Consider the following 17,048-nt stretch of genomic DNA (forward strand, 5'->3'; position numbering starts at 1 on the left):
TTTCTAATTATGAATACATAATTGAAACGATTATTACATTTTTTTAAACCAGAGTTTAGTGTCACTGACCTATTTGTTTAGTGTAATATCTTTATTTTCTCCTTTTTCCTGATGAAATAATCACCTCTGCAGTGCTTCCACATGAGTCCCACTAGGCCTCTTCCTGGGCTGACACTTGCAATGAAAGATTTGCTGCAGGCCGTGCTCTTTATATATTCACCATGAATTGTTATCTTGTTCCTGCCATTTATATGCCTGGCCTCTAAGCAATTATATACTGAATGTGGGCTTGGATGGCATGGGATGTGTGCCAGATGTTATCATGTTAGACAGCCAACAAATTACATAGAACATTCTATAAAACGAATCCTTGGTTATTGTCCTTCCATCAGTACCATTTCCCAGTCTTACAAACCGCCATTAATTTTACAGCCATCAAACCATAATACCAGCCTTATACTGTTCAATCCAGTCCATTATCTTACATATGGGGCCCGTCTATCTTTCTACTGTAGCCCAGAGTACCCATTCCTTAGTGCCAGGTGGGGTGATACCAGGGCCAATGACTGCCTTCCATTCACATAACCCACCTACAATCAGAATAATCTCCTTTAAAGAGGATGTCATGCATTATGATGTCAAAGACCAAGCTAATGAGCGCTGTGTGTGAGTCATACAACAGTAAGATCTCATTTCCTGTCAATGCTATGTTTATAATGTGTGTACATCAACAACAACAACTTAATGGATGCTATGGACACAGGTCACTGCGTACACATGAGCTTATTATTATTTATGGTACCTTTTTATATATATATACAGAGAATTGTGCACATCAGTATCTTTCTACGCTGTAATATTTCATCCATGCAGAAATATGCTAAATAACTGTCACAAGAAGCTGAGTGTTCTATAATGAATTATCCAGAGTGTAATACAAGTGTTAGGCCCCGTACACACGAGAGGATTATCCGCTGGAAACGGTCCTCCGGACCGTTCCCGCGGATAAATCCTCTGGCGGATTTTGATCTGATGGTTGTACTAACCATCAGATCGAAATCCGCGCGGAATCCATCCGCGGTGACGTGTCGCGCCGTCGCCGCGATGATGACACGGCGACGTGCGCGACGCTGGAAGGTAAAGACTTCCCACGCATGCGTCGAATCATTACGACGCATGCGAGGGAGGGGATCAGACGGATTGATCCGGTGAGTCTGTACAGACCACCGGATCAATCCGCTGGACAGGATTCCAGCGGATAGATTTCTTAGCATGCTAAGAAATTTTTATCCGCTGGAAATCCATCGGCCCGAAAAATATCCGCGGATAAATATCCGCTGGGCCGTACACACCACAGGATATATCCGCTGGAACTGATCCCCGGATAAATACCAGCGGATAGATCCTCTCGTGTGTACGGGGCCTTACACAACTACAATGATAATCCAGAGTGTGATACAAGTGTAACACAACTACAATGATAATCTAGAGTGGAATACAAGTGTTACACAACTACAATGATAATCTAGAGTGGAATACAAGTGTTACACAACTACAATGACAATCCAGAGTGTGATACAAGTGTTATACAACTACAATAATAATCCAGAGTGTAATACAAGTGTTACACAACTACAATGATAATCCAGAGTGTAATACAAGTGTTACACAACTACAATAATAATCCAGAGTGTAATACAAGTATTATACAACTACAATGATAATCCAGAGTGTTATACATGTGTTACACAACTACAATAATAATCCAGAGTGTAATACAAGTGTTATACAACTACAATAATAATCCACAGTGTAATACAAGTATTATACAACTACAATGATAATCCAGAGTGTTATACAAGTGTTACACAACTACAACGATAATCCAGAGTGTAATACAAGTGTTATACAACTACAATAATAATCCACAGTGTAATACAAGTATTATACAACTACAATGATAATCCAGAGTGTAATACAAGTGTTATACAACTACAATAGTAATGTCCTGTCTATAAACACTGATGATAATCAACAGCCAATGGACCAATACAATCATCCACAAGAGTTCTCTCATACTATCTATTCTCTGTGAATAATAATGGATTTATAGTAATGACAGGTATAAGAGAATATAGCACACACCAATACAAATATAACAGGTATATAATACTATAGCACACACCAATACAAATATAACAGACACACCAATACAAATATAACAGGTATATGAGACTATAGCACACACCAATACAAATATAACAGGTATATAATACTATAGCACACACCAATACAAATATAACAGACACACCAATACAAATATAACAGGTATATGAGACTATAGCACACACCAATACATTAATGACACTTTCTGGTCCTTACCTGGTAAGCATCTAGCTGTTCATCAGTAAAAATAGTTTGCTTATTTCCCATGTTAAATAAGGGATCTTTGCTCTCCTGAAATGCATTACACAGGGAGAGGCAGCTGGGATATCTAGTGTATGCATTGGCATTTACAAGGAGGCAGATGGGGCACACAGGGACATCAGGGTACTTGGTAAAAGGAGAGATGAGATTCAGTGTCAGATTTCAGAAGCATCCACTGGGTTGTAGATGAGATAGTTGAGAATGGTGTGTGGATTTCTCGGAATTCTCCTTGATGCTCCTCTGCCAGCAGCTTGCAGTCTCCAGGATGTCTGTGCATGTTCTATGTGCTGCTCAGTTCATCAGTGAGGACAAGACACTCCCTCTGAATTGTTACAGATCAGCACTTCTGTCACAGGCCACTAGATGGCGCAGAGCAATCACAGAGCAGCTGACCAGTCCTAACCCCAATGCCAGGACTAATTCCAGGGTTCTGCTGAGATAAATAGTGTGTGAATCGATGTTACAAAGTTGCATTTTTTTAGATGTTGAGTTTATCAAAATCTAAAAAAATATATACATTGCTACATATACACTTTGTAATTGAATTGTTTTGTTATTTATTGTTTTTAACCACTTAAAGCGGATGTGCCACTAAACAAATATATTAAAAGCCAGCAGCTACAAATACTGCAGCTGCTGACTTTTAATATAAGGACACTTACCTGTCCTGGAGTCCAGCGGTGATCGCAGCAGATGACGAGCCGATCGCTCGTCACCCTGCTGCTCCCCCCTCCATCCAAGGTGAGGGAACCAGGAAGTGAAGCGCTCCGGCTTCACTGCCCGGTTCCCTACGGCGCATGTGCGAGTCGCGCTGCGCCCGCCGATTGGCTCCCGCTGTGTGCTGGGAGCCGAGTGTTCCCAGCATACAACGGGGGACGGACGGGAAGCGGAGAAAAAACCCGTCCTTTGCCCGTATCGTAGGGCCGGAAGTGGGTGCAGATACCTGTCTGTAGACAGGTATCTGCACCCCCCTCCCCCCTGAAAGGTGTCAAATGTGACACCGGAGGGGGGGAGGGTGCCGATCAGCGGGACTCCACTTTAGAGTGGAGATCCGCTTTAAGCCCTGGACCATTTTGCTGGTCAAAGACCAGGCCACTTTTTGCGATTCGGCACTGCGTCGATTTAACAGACAATGGCGCGGTCGTGCGACATGGCTCCCAAACAAAATTGACGTACTTTTTTTTCCCACAAATAGATCTTTCTTTTGGTGGTATTTGATCACCTCTGTGGTTTTTATTTTTTGCACTATAAACAAAAATAGAGTGTCAATTTTGAAAAAAATGCAATATTGTTTACTTTTTGCTATAATAAATATCCCCCAAAAATATATAAACAAACATATTATTTTCTCAGTTTAGGCCGATATGTATTCTTCTACATAGTTTTGGTAAAAAAAAATATTTATTGATTGGTTTGCGCAAAAGTTATAGTTATAGCAGCTACAAAATATGGGATAGTTTTATGGCATTATTATTATTATTTTTTTGTTACTAGTAATGGCAGCGATCAGCAATTATTATTGTGACTGCGATTTTATGGCAGACACTTTTGACACATTTTTGGGACCATTGTCATTTTACAGTGATCAGTGCTATAAAAATGCACTCATTACTGTAAAAATGACCCTGGCAGTGAAGGGGTTAACTACTAGGTGGCGCTGCAGGGGTTAAGTCAGTACTAGGGAGTAATTCTTAGGCTTCATTTTCACTGGCGTTTTTACAGCCACTTTTCTGAGCGTTTTTTACAGCTTAAAAACGCCTGTCCATGTTATTCTATGGCATCATGCCCACATAGGCGTTTTTGAGCTGCAAATGGCATAGGCGTTTTTGAGCTGTAAAAAAAACGTGGGACCAGGGCGTTCTGTGGCTCCAGCAATAGAGCTGTAAAAACGCCAGAAATTAAAAAATGCTCAAAACGCGCAAAAACGCTCACAAAAAAAAAAAAATGTTTTTTTTTTTTTACAAAATAAACATGGACATGCGTTTTTAAGCTGTAAAAAAGGCTAAAAAAAGTGGCTGTAAAAACGCCAGTGGAAATTAGCCCTGTTAGGGTGTGTGGCTACACCCGACACGTCACTGATGACCGTTCCAGATCACGGGGGAACAGCCATCAGTGACAGTTTTACTAGGCAGAATAGGGGAATGCCCTGTTTACAAAGGCATCCCCCTGTTCTGCCTTTGCCGACCACAATTGCGGGCCGCCTGGGAACATCCAGTTCTTGGTAGGGTGACCACATTTCCAAACTACCATTCAGGGACACCCTCCCTCCCTCCCCAAAAATCAGCTTGTGCTGTAACGAATCACAGCACAGTGATTGGACACAAGAGGCGGGATTTAAGATTTCTCCAATCACAAGCAGGGGACGGGATTGTGTTCTCCAGGTATTCCCAGCCAGGACAAGTACTGTCAGTGAGTAAAGTGGTGAAGTGGCGGCCTTTTTTGGGGGCATCAGATTGGCCCGGGGGGGGTGGCTGTGTCAGTTTCATTCTGGGACACTGTATTGTCCTGGAATGAATGTGCCCAGGACAGACCTGCAAAATGCGGCACTGTCCCGGGCAATCCGGGACACGTGGTCACCCTAGTTTCTGGTCCTCGGCTGCTTCCGCCGCCATCCTCGGTGAGGAAATCAGGAAGTGAAGCCTGACGGCTTCACTGCCCGATTCCCTACTGCGCATGCGCGAGGATCGTGGCGCGCCATCACTGGTCCCCTCTCTCTCCTGGGAACAGTGTTTCCCAGAAGACAGCGGGGGGGGGGGGGGGTTTGACATCACAGGCTGGATTCCCCGCAGGGATCAGACCCAGAAGTAGTGCAAATACCTCAGACAGGTATCTGCACCCCCCTCCCCCCTGAAAGGTGCCAAATGTGTCACCGGAGATGGGGGAGGGATCCAAAAAGTGGAGGTTCACTTTTTGTGTGAACCTCCGCTTTAAACGTTCCCTGACACTGAGCTTCTGCATCATGTGGCCGGATCCAAGAAAAGGTACTTACACACATCTCTTTTACAGACAATATACAGCATAGGTAAGGGGAGGGGGGGGGGGCAGCAGTGTTTTAATTGTAGACTTATATTTAGCCTAAACTTCCACTTTATTACTTTTCTAGGAAGTCTGTGCTGAGCTTGAAGTCAAACTACTGTCAACCCCTGCAATTTCATGTTTGATGAGATGGTTTCTTGCATGCCAACAGGGATGCAGATGCTATTTATTTTCTTCTTACAGCACTGAGATCGATTAAAGTGGTTGTAAAGCCTTGCATAGACCTTGTGAAGTGGCTGGCCTCAGGTGATACACAGAGATAAAACAAATCCTCCTACATAAGTTGTACCTGTTTATCTGCAGCCACACACGTGCAGCATTTTTTTTATTTTTTTTTTATATGGAACGCTTCACGAATTTGCGTGTCATCCTTGCGCAGGGGCCATGCTAATCTTCTCTGTATCGTTCCAATTTTAGTATATGTCCTGCCGAAGCGAGGACGCAGCATTTTTTAAGGTTGTCTGAGAGCTCAGAAGAAAGGGGATGGAGAGCTGAAATGACACTCTGCAGAGCTCAGTGAGGAGAGCTCTGAGAGCTGATTGGAGGGAAGGGACACACAGCTCACAGAAACAGAGTTGAGGCTGTCAATCAGCTGGAGCTCCCTCTCCATCACCATTTTCCCTTGGTGTCTGGTAAACTTGTGAAAAGTGATTCATGCTGATAGCAGAAGAACAAGGCAGCAGACAGAAATGACATTTAGTGCTCTGGATTGAGACAGAGAGCTGGGGGAGGTGAAACAGCAGCACATTTATTTTCCCAGTAAATTGCTATGCAAGGGGGCGGTCAGGACAAGCAGGGCCGGACTGGCCCACCGGGATACCGGGAAAAATCCCGGCGGGCCGGCTGCTTGGCTGCTCCTGGAAACAAATATGGCTGCGGCCAAGCCGGCCGACATGCATCTGCGCATTCGTCAGCGCAGATCCGAACCTAGCTGTGCTCAGGAAAGCCCGTACACGCTCGACAAGTTTCGGAAAGGCGGGCGCATGCGCTGTGACACGACGGCGCCAAGCTCGCCATTTTTAAAATGTGTGCCGCTCACTGAGGTGAGGTCTAGTCTGGCGTGTGCAGCCTGTGCCACTTCCTACATCCCCTCCCTGGAGCCCCCCCCTCTGCAGCCTCTGACCTGCTGTTCCCCCCTCCGTAGCATCTGACCTCCTGCTCCCCCCTCCACACCACAGCATCTGACCTCCTTCCCCCCCCCTGCAGCCCCATACCGCCGCAGCCTCTGACCTCCTATTCCCCCCTCCACAGCATCTGACCTCCTGCCCTCCACAGCCTCTGACCTCCTGTTCTCCCTCCACAGCATCTGACCTCCTGCCCCCCCCTGCAGCCCCTGACCTCCGCAGCCTCTGACCTCTTGTTCCCCCATCCACAGCATCTGACCTCCTGCCCCTCCCCCTGCAGCCTCTGACCTCCTGTCCGCCCCTCTGCAGCCTCTGACCTCCCCTGTACCATCCGCAGCCTCTGACCTCCCCTGTACCATCTGCAGCCTCTGACCTCCCCTGTACCATCCGCAGCCTCTGACCTCCCCTGTACCATCCGCAGCCTCTGACCTCCCCTGTACCATCCGCAGCCTCTGATCTCCTGTCCCCCCTCCGCAGCCTCTGACCTCCCCTGTACCATCCGCAGCCTCTGACCTCCCCTGTTCCATCCGCAGCCTCTGACCTCCCCTGTACCATCCACAGCCTCTGACCTCCCCTGTACCATCCACAGCCTCTGACCTCCCCTGTACCATCCGCAGCCTCTGACCTCCTGTCCCTCCCTCTGCAGCCTCTGACCTCCCCTGTACCATCCGCAGCCTCTGACCTCCCCTGTACCATCCCCGGCCTCTGACCTCCCCTGTACCATCCGCAGCCTCTGACCTCCCCTGTACCATCCGCAGCCTCTGACCTCCCCTGTACCATCCCCGGCCTCTGACCTCCCCTGTACCATCCGCAGCCTCTGACCTCCCCTGTACCATCCGCAGCCTCTGACCTCCCCTGTACCATCCACAGCCTCTGACCTCCCCTGTACCATCTGCAGCCTCTAACCTCCCATGTACCATCCGCAGCCTCTGACCTCCTGTCCCCCCCTCCACAGCCTCTGACCTCCCCTGTACCATCCGCAGCCTCTGACCTCCCCTGTACCATCCGCAGCCTCTGACCTCCCCTGTACCATCCGCAGCCTCTGACTTCCCATGTACCATCCGCAGCCTCTGACCTCCCCTGTACCATCCGCAGTCTCTGACCTCCCCTGTACCATCCACAGCCTCTGACCTCCCCTGTACCATCTGCAGCCTCTGACCTCCCATGTACCATCCGCAGCCTCTGACCTCCTGTCCCCCCCTCCGCAACCTCTGACCTCCCCTGTACCATCCGCAGCCTCTGACCTCCCCTGTACCATCCGCAGTCTCTGACCTCCCCTGTACCATCCGCAGCCTCTGACTTCCCATGTACCATCCGCAGCCTCTGACCTCCCCTGTACCATCCGCAGCCTCTGACCTCCCCTGTACCATCCGCAGCCTCTGACCTCCCCTGTACCATCCACAGCCTCTGACCTCCCCTGTACCATCTGCAGCCTCTGACCTCCCATGTACCATCCGCAGCCTCTGACCTCCTGTCCCCCCCTCCGCAACCTCTGACCTCCCCTGTACCATCCGCAGCCTCTAACCTCCCCTGTACCATCCGCAGCCTCTGACCTCCCCTGTACCATCCGCAGCCTCTGACCTCCCCTGTACCATCCGCAGCCTCTGACCTCCCATGTACCATCCACATTCTCTGACCTCCTGTCCCCCCCTCCGCAGCCTCTGACCTTCCCTGTACCATCCGCAGCCTCTGACCTTTGCTTGTCTTATATCAGGTCTGGAGAGGAGACAAGAGTGGGAGTGCTGCCAGGATGGGGGTCATGGGAGAAGTCAGACATGTATGGACTGTGGAGAGGAAACTATGGGATAAAACCAGAGTCGCCAAGCTGGAGCCGAGTGACTGAGCCTCGCAAGGTGCACCTGAGAGGAGGTCAGTGACAGCACCGCTAGGCCAGTCTAAGGGAAGGGGGGTCAATACAATATTTTAAGGGGGCACTGATCTAAAGGTTCCCACTTACCTTAGTGTTCAAGCGGTAGTTCACCCTCACTGGCTTGATTTTACCATCGAGACAGGCATTGTAGCGCGAGCTACAGTATGCCTGTCCCGATTTTTTTAACCCCGGACTCACCTTGTAATCGGACATCGTAGATTTCGGCTCCCGCGGGGAATGGGCGTGCCTATGGAGAGGGAGGATGATTGACGGCCGGCCCTGGCACGTCACTCTCCCCGAAGACAGCCGGAGTAGGTCTCGGCTCTTCACGGCGCCTGCGCACAGGCTATGCGCAGGCGCCGTGAAAAGCCAAGCCTATTTCGGCTATTTCCGGAGAAGCGTGACGCGCCAGAGCCGGCCGTCAATCATCCTCCGTCTCCATAGGCACGCCCATTCCCCGGTATCTTCGATCTACGAGTACAAGGTGAATACGGGGGTAAAAAATTCGGGACAGGCATACTGTAGCTCACGCTACAATGCCTGATTTTATGGTAAAAGAAAAAAAAATGTTTTTTTTTCGTTGATAGGGTGAACCCCCGCTTTCACTTTCTGCGGAAGGTGGGCTCTAGTCACCAGAGTCCTCCCCACATTCCCAGAGTTCCCCTTTACATCAAAGTCTGCAGGATTCAACCTTACAGTGCAAGGGGGCACTCTGATGTAAAGGGGAATGCAGTGGACTCTGATATAAGTGGGGTCTCTGGTCACCAGTGCCCCCCCTTATATCAGTGTTCAACCCCTTTCACACTGACATGCTTTGCAGGCACTGTAACGCTAAAGATGGTGCCTGCAAAGCACCCTGAAAGAGCGGCTCCGCACACTCCTCCACCGCCCCTGCCCATTGAAATGAGTGAGCACCGCAGCTATACCGCAGGCAAAGCGCATGACGTTATGATGTTGGGCTGGTATAATAAAGCTATGGGGCTGGTATGAAATCATTTCCAGGGCTGGTTTTTATTCCGAGTCCGGCCCTGAGGACAAGTCTGATCATTGAGGCCGGATTCACACTAGTGCGGTGCGAATTTCAGCTCTCTTATCTCTGCAGAGAGATAAGAGAGCTGTTCAGCAGATCATCTCCGTTTTAGATGCAAATTTGGAGACCTGGGAGAGGGGAGGGGGGAAGTGTATTGAGCTGAATGAGAGAAATCCTGAAGAGAAATGAACACATTTGCGAATCAGCTGCGTGTCCATAGAAGATAATGGGCCTGAATTCACACCTGAGCCACACTGCAATGCCTAGAAAACACACGTTTTTTCGGCAATGCGCAGTGCGAATGCATCGCACATATGTGAACCAGCCTCATTAAAATCAATGTATTTTATAATGTTAGGCAAATTGGATGCGGTTTAGGCCGCAACCAATTCGCATAGGTGTGAAGCCGGCGAATAGACTGAGTTCCCATCACAGCTAGAGAACCGAACACGCCGTGTTCTCATGCCTAGTATGGTCAGTATTTAAGCGGAAAGAAGAAGGGCTGGCCAGAACACAAAGAAAGCAATACAAAGGGAACAGGATACTTATTGATACACGTACATGGTACAGCAGGCACATATCAGGGATATGAAATGTTAATGTGACGTATTCTTTAATGGGCAGCAGATGAAACAGTTCTGTTTTCATTTCACTGGCCTTATGTTTAACCACTTGCCGACCAGCCGCCGTCATTGTACGGCGGCAGGTCGGCTCTCCTGGGTGAGAGCTAGGGTTGCCAGATCATCCCTTTAAAAAGGAACACATCTGAATTACACAGATTCTGAGGCTAATTTAATGCAGATAAGGCACCAAGTGAGTTTAATTACCACCTTAATCAGCCACAGAACCTGTGTAATTCAGATGTGTTCCTTTTTAAAGGGATGAGGTGGCAACCCTAGCGAGAGCCCGTAGTATAACGTCGGCTCCTAGAGCGGCCACTTGTCAGCGGGGGCCCCCCCCACAGTAAGAACACACCCAGGCACATACTTAACCCCTTCCCCGCCCCCTAGTGTTAACCCCTTCACTGCCAGTGGCATTTTTATAGTAATCCAATGCATTTTTATAGCACTGATCGCTATAAAAATGCCACTGGTCCCAAAAATGTGTCAAAAGTGTCCGAAGTGTCCGCCATAATGTCGCAGTACCGAAAAAAAATCGCTGATCGCCGCCATTACTAGTAAAAAAAATATATTAATAAAAATGACATAAAAATACCCCCTATTTTGTAAACGCTATAACTTTTGCGCAAACCAATCAATAAACGCTTATTGCGATTTTTTTTTACGAAAAATACGTAGAAGAATACGTATCGGCCTAAACTGAGGAAAAAAAATGTTTTTTTATATATTTTTGGGGGATATTTATTACAGCAAAAAGTAAAAAATATTCATTTTTTTCAAAATTGTCGCTCTATTTTTGTTTATAGCGCAAAAAATAAAAACCGCAGAGGTGATCAAATACCACCAAAAGAAAGCTCTATTTGTGGGAAAAAAAGGACGCCAATTTTGTTTGGGAGCCACGTCGCACGACCGCGCAATTGTCAGTTAAAGCGACGCAGTCCCGAATCGCAAAAAGTGCTCTGGTCTTTGACCAGCAATATGGTCCGGGGGGTAAGTGGTTAATGACCAGGGAAAAGTTACCCACAGGGACTGGAAACAATGAAAGCATTGCTTGAAAATAGTGATCAAACTCATACACAAGTGTAACAATCTTTATAAAAATATAATAGCATACATTCTACCACCATTAAACATATATATATATATAAAAGTATATTGGTATATATAGGACCACAACTCTTATGTGTTGCATCCGTGACCCCACAAAGAGATGTCTGAAACGGTTAAGCTATGAAGTGGTAGTGCAAGAAATATAACAATGCTCATCCAGCAATTATTAGCTTCAGCACTGTGGGCTTGGCACTGGTTGTTCTTGGCACAGTGCACTGACGTGTTCTATCCCAAAGGCCTCCTCGCACTAAATCTCCCTTAAATGCACTATTATTGACACACCCTTCCTTAACTATCCATTATGCAACACACTCTTTACAACATCACACTAATACCTTTGACCACACTGTTAAGCCTCATGTTAAAGCTCTCTTAGGCTGGGTTTACAATATGTGCGGAGTGGCTCACAGCAGGGGGTCCGGTGTGTCCCTGTTCTCCATTTCAGGTGCGAATCAGGCCCGAATTTGTGCCTCAATTTGCACCTGAAACTGACCCAAAATAGCACAGGACCCTTTTCCAGTGAGCTCCGCAGCTGCCCCAGAGCTGTGTGAACTGGCTCCATAGAGAGCCAGACACAGTCTCTTGTTATGCAAACTGAATGCGGGGAAAGCCGCATCCAATTTGCCTCAGTGTGAACCCAGCTTTAAAGTAATAGGATTATAACCCCTGTCAGATCTTTTTTCATCATCTGTGTCCCATTACGAAGATTTCACTTCCTGTCCTATAGCCAAAACAGGAAGTGAAAGCAAATCCCCACAAATTATGGTAATTCTTTGGCCCCATACACACCATAGAATCTATCCGCAGATAAATCCCATCAAATGGGTTTCTGCGGATAGATCCTATGGTGTGTACACGCCAACGGATATTTATCCGCGGATAAATCTCCCCTGGGATGGATTTCCAGCAGATGGATATTTGCTGACATGCACAACAAATCCATCTGCTGGAATCCATTCCAACGGATGGATCCGCTCGTCTGTACAGACTCACCGGATCCATCCGTCCAAAGGGATTCCCCGCACGCGTCGTAATGATTTGACGCATGCGTGGAATTCCTTATATGACAGCGTCGCGCCCGTCGCTGCGTCATAATAGCGGCGACGGCGCGACACGTCATCGGCAGAGGATTTCAGCGCGGATTTCAATGCGATGGTGTGTACACGCCATCGCATTGAAATCTTCTGAAATCCTCGAGAGGATTTATCCGCGGATACGGTCCGCTGGACCGTATCTGCAGATAAATCCTCTCGTGTGTATGGGGCCTTTGGGGACCTCCAGGTCACCAGAATACCATTGGAAGATTTCCCCTCTATAACTTTTCTGGGGACAATCAAAAGTTGAGATTTTCTTTTACTTCCATGGTAATGGTAAAGAGCACAAATAGAGAGGGTGAATCTCCTTCACAGGAGCACAGACAGCAATAAAAACCTGACAGGTGCTCTAATCACTCTCCACTCTATCCAAAACTAAAAAACTTTGCCTTTAGTTATACTTTAATCCTAATATTAAACCTCACACTATCCTATGTAACCCTGACCTTCACAGTAACACACCCTAAGGCCCCTTTCACACTGGGGCGGGAGCCGCGGTGGCGGTATAGCGCCGCTAAAAATTGTGGCGCTATACCGTCGGATTTGCCGCGGGATTCGGCTGCTAGCGGGGCGGTACTAACCCCCGCTAGCAGCCGATAAAGGGTTAATACCGCCCGCAATGCGCCTCTGCAGAGGCGCATTGCGGGCGGTATTGCCGTGGTTTCCCATTGTTTTAAATGGGAAGGAGCAGTATACATGCCACTTCTCTCCCCGCTCCAAAGATGCTGCTGACAGGAGATTTTTTTCTCTCCCGCCAGCGCATCGCCTCAGTGTGAAAGCCCTCCGGCTTTCACATTGAGGTTGCTGGGCAGGAGTTTTTCAGGTGGTATAGCAGCACTATTTTTAGTGCTGTACCGCCTGAAAAACTCCTCAGTGTGAAAGGGGTCTAACACTCCTACAACCCCAATATTAAACCTCACACTATCCATCTATGTATTCCTGATCTTCACACTAATGCTCTTTTAAAGTGTTATTAAACACAAAAGCAAACATTTACTATATTGCAGCTTACCAATTCATGTGATGGCTGCATTTGTTTTTCTTTTTTCAAGCTTTCTTTCCTTTATTTTTAATAAATAAAATTGCAATTACTTGGGCAGGACATCACCCAGAAGCATCCTGACAAACCGGGAACTTAAAGTGGAACTCCACCCAAAAGGAGAAGTTATGATTTAAGGCCTCCTGCGCCACTCCCGTTTCTGAAGTGGAGTGGATACACGCCCCCACATCGACTGTCTAGGCCAGGGATCTCAAACTGGTGGCCCTCCAGCTGTTGCAAAACTAAGAGGCATTGTAAGCCTGAGAGTTACAAGCATGACTCTCACAAGCAGAGGCATGATGGGACTTGTAGTTTCGCAACAGCTGGAGAACCAGTTTGAGACCCCTGGTCTAGGTAATCAGCAGTGAATGTTCTCCTCCCCCCTCTCCTGCAGTTTTCTGGGACACATCACAGGTCCCGGAAGACTGCGGGACAATTCACACTTTGTAGCATGCGCAGTGGGCACGCAGGTGTGAAGCTGGATCGTGGGACAGGTGAGTGGCTGTTTATTGGGTCTCATGCACACAGGTTTTTTTTTTTCCTGATGCTTTTAGGAGTGTCAGACATTTTTTTTAAAGCTTAAAAACACCTCTCCAAGTTATTCTATGTGTCCATCAGTGGCGGCTGGTGCTCAAAATTTTTTGGGGGGCGAGTGATACAGTGAGTGGCTATGGCCGCTCGCTGTATCACAGGAGCGCGTCCGCAAGGACTACACACAATGCAAGCTCTCTTGTGCGGGAAGGACCAGAGACAGCCGCCGAGGGACCCCAGAAGACATGGATCGGGGCCACTCTGTGCAAAACGAACTGCACAGTGGAGGTAAGTATCACATGTTTGGTATTTTAAACCAAATTTTTTTTTCCTTTAGTGACCCTTTAATATTCGCTATTGTCTTCCGGCTTCTCCTCCTGGCCAATCAGGTTGTCAGATCGAGTTGTCTGGGAGGAGAAGCCGAGGAAGCTGTGGAGGGGTGAGTGTGGGAGGACCTTGGGGTTGTTTGCCACTGCCCCCAAAAAGTTTAGCACCAGCCGCCACTGGGCTGGATTTTAGTAGAACTTGATTTTTGAACAAAAGTAATTTTTACAGGCAAGCATACCTAGTTTTTCCTTACTGTGTCTGAGATTTTGTTTAATTATCCCGTATAGGGATATATGCATGTATTTATAATAAAGGTATAAACGTCAATAGCAGATAGCCCATTATATGTAAAGGACATACATTTTGTGTATGGTTAAATGAATGTGCTATGTGTCTAATGTTTCTTGTAATACAGCAAACTGTCCATGTAACTCAATTCTCCTATATCATATGTAAGGGATTGTCTTTACATCCCATTAGCCTGGGGGTGAAAACAAGGGGCAGGACACATGAATAAATGATACCCCTAAAGCACAATACCTAGATGTGGAATACTAGAGCCAGCCCTTCTAGGGTTTTCTCTAATGTAATTAAATGCTATAGCTGTCCTGTCCACATGAATGCAAGGAACATATTATTCCCATATTATCCCGATGCAGATCTAATGCTGCGTACACACGGTTGATTTTCGGCATGAAAAAAAAAAGAAATTTTTCATCATGAAAAAAAACGAAGTTTTTCCAACTTCATCATCAAAAACGATGTTGCCCACACACCATCGTTTTTGAAAAATAATGAACAAAGCGCGGTGACGTACAACACGTACGACGGCACTCTAAAGGGGAAGTTCTATTCACCTTTGGGCTGCTTTTAGCTGAATCCTTGTTAGTAAAAGACAATTTGCGTTTTTTTGTCTGTTACAGCGCGATGAATGTGCTTACTCCATTATGAATGGTAGTTTTTCCAGAACGAGCGCTCCCGTCTCAGAATTTGCTTCTGGGCATGCGCGGGTTTAAAACGTCGTTTTTGCCCACACACGATCATTTTTTACAACACGAAAAACGACATTTTGAAAAACGATGTGAAAAAATGCAGCATGTTCGATTTTTTTTTTTTTGTCGTTTTTCAGAAGCCGAAAAACGATGTGAAGCCCACACACGATCATTTTAAATGACGTTTTAAAAAACATCGTTATTTTTCATGCCGAAAAATGATCGTGTGTACGCGGGATGAGATTCAAACATTTTCGAAGTTATAACTAATTATCAAAATGTAACCGCCTATTACAGGTCATTTTTAAGAATGAAAGTGTTTACAGTGCAAATAAAAGGTTGCACAATTAATTGAACTGTTCTTTGGCTGTATGAATGACTGTGATATTCACTGATCTTGTCATATGTGTTGTGCAAATAATTGTATTGGTGACCTTACAAGGGACATACTATATTTAGACCCCTTTCACATTGGAGGCGTTTTTCAGGTACTTTAGCGCTAAGAATCGCGCCTGTAAAGCGCCTGAAAAAAACCTTATCTGCAATCCCAGTGTGAAAGCCCGAGTCCTTTCACACTGGCAGGGTGTCAAAAAAAGTCCTGCAAGCAATGCAGCGCTTTAGGAGCAATGAATACAACGCTCCTAAAGCGCCCCTGCCCATTGAAAACAATGGGCAGTGCCGCCAAAGCGACTGCAAAGTGCCTCGGCAGCAGGGCTTTGCGGGCGCTTTTAACCCTTTATTTGCCTGCTAGCACCCCACTAGCACCCGAAAACCGCCTCAAAAACAATGGTAAAGCGCCACTAAAACTAGCAGCGTTTTACCGCTTGACGCAAGTGCGCTGTCAGTGTAAGCCCTCTCACCTCTCAAAGAACCCCCCAGCACATATCTGACCCCCCCTTCACTTCCTTACAAGCACAAGTGGAGAGGGGGATCTTTACGGAGGGAGGAGGTCTCTAAGGAGGGAGGGGGCTGTACTTAGTGGAGGGGGGTCTGGACTGAGGTACGGTGGTCTGTACTTAGTGGAGAGGGGGTCTGTAAGGAGGGCGGGGGTCTGTACTTAGTGGAGGGGGATCTGGACTGGGGGAAGGGGGTCTGTACTTAGTGGAGAGGGGTCTGTAAGGAGGGAGGGGGGTCTGTACTTAGTGGAGGGGGATCTTGACTGAGGAACGGGGGCTTGTACTTAGTGTAGAGGGGGTCTGTAAGGAGGTAGGGGGGTCTGTACTTAGTGGAGAGGGGGTCTGTAAGGAGGGAGGGGGTCTACACTTAGTGGAGAGGGGAGGTCTGGACTGAGCGAGGCTGGCCTGTACTGAGGGGAGACTATACTTGGTGGAAAGGGGTGACACTATGTTTTACGCATCAGGTGACACCAACCCTAGTGACGTCACTGACCCCTGCTAACCTGCTGGGTCCCTGACTTGGCACTCGCAGAAGCTGTCCCCGGCTCAGTAAATCATGAAAGGACGGTGTCTGTGATCATGAAAGGACGGTGTCTGTGATCATGAAAGGACGGTGTCTGTGGAAGCTTCTGTCCATTTATATTGTGAAATTTCAAGTTTAGAAATACTTTATAAGGACTTTGGACACAAGGTTCTTATCTTCATATGGGTCAATGTGCTTGATTAAATCTGCCACATAAACTGCATTGGCTTTTACTATTTGGCAGGAATGTGCAGCCTCTGTGCTCCAAAACCAGTAATAATTATTAACATAGAAGGACAGCAATGTCCCCCTACAAAGCACACAGAGCAGAACATTATTTATTCATTATTTCCAACCTCCGAGGAACAGTTTTGCTTAATCTGGTATAATAAATTTGTCTAAACATTAGTAGAAGTGGAATGTGTACCT

At 47.1% G+C, this 17,048-nt stretch overlaps 1 protein-coding gene and 1 non-coding gene across 2 annotated transcripts in view; both read right to left on the reverse strand.

Annotated features, from left to right (window-relative positions):
- Window positions 1-2,744, reverse strand: part of CIB2 (calcium and integrin binding family member 2) — a 40,569-nt gene extending 37,825 nt beyond the window's left edge. Inside the window, exon 1 of the mRNA XM_040343088.1 lies at window positions 2,383-2,744. Within this exon, the coding sequence (XP_040199022.1) occupies window positions 2,383-2,433 (51 nt within the window). The 5' untranslated portion in view covers window positions 2,434-2,744. The remainder of the gene's footprint in view (window positions 1-2,382) is intronic.
- A 3,053-nt stretch (window positions 2,745-5,797) lies between these two features.
- LOC120934127 lies at window positions 5,798-5,904 on the reverse strand. The gene has a single exon (XR_005748279.1). It is a non-coding gene; the product is annotated as a U6 spliceosomal RNA (small nuclear RNA).
- Window positions 5,905-17,048: the final 11,144 nt, after the last annotated feature.

This window comes from Rana temporaria, chromosome 3, assembly GCF_905171775.1.
Source record: "Rana temporaria chromosome 3, aRanTem1.1, whole genome shotgun sequence".
Classification (NCBI taxonomy): Eukaryota; Metazoa; Chordata; class Amphibia; order Anura; family Ranidae; genus Rana; species Rana temporaria.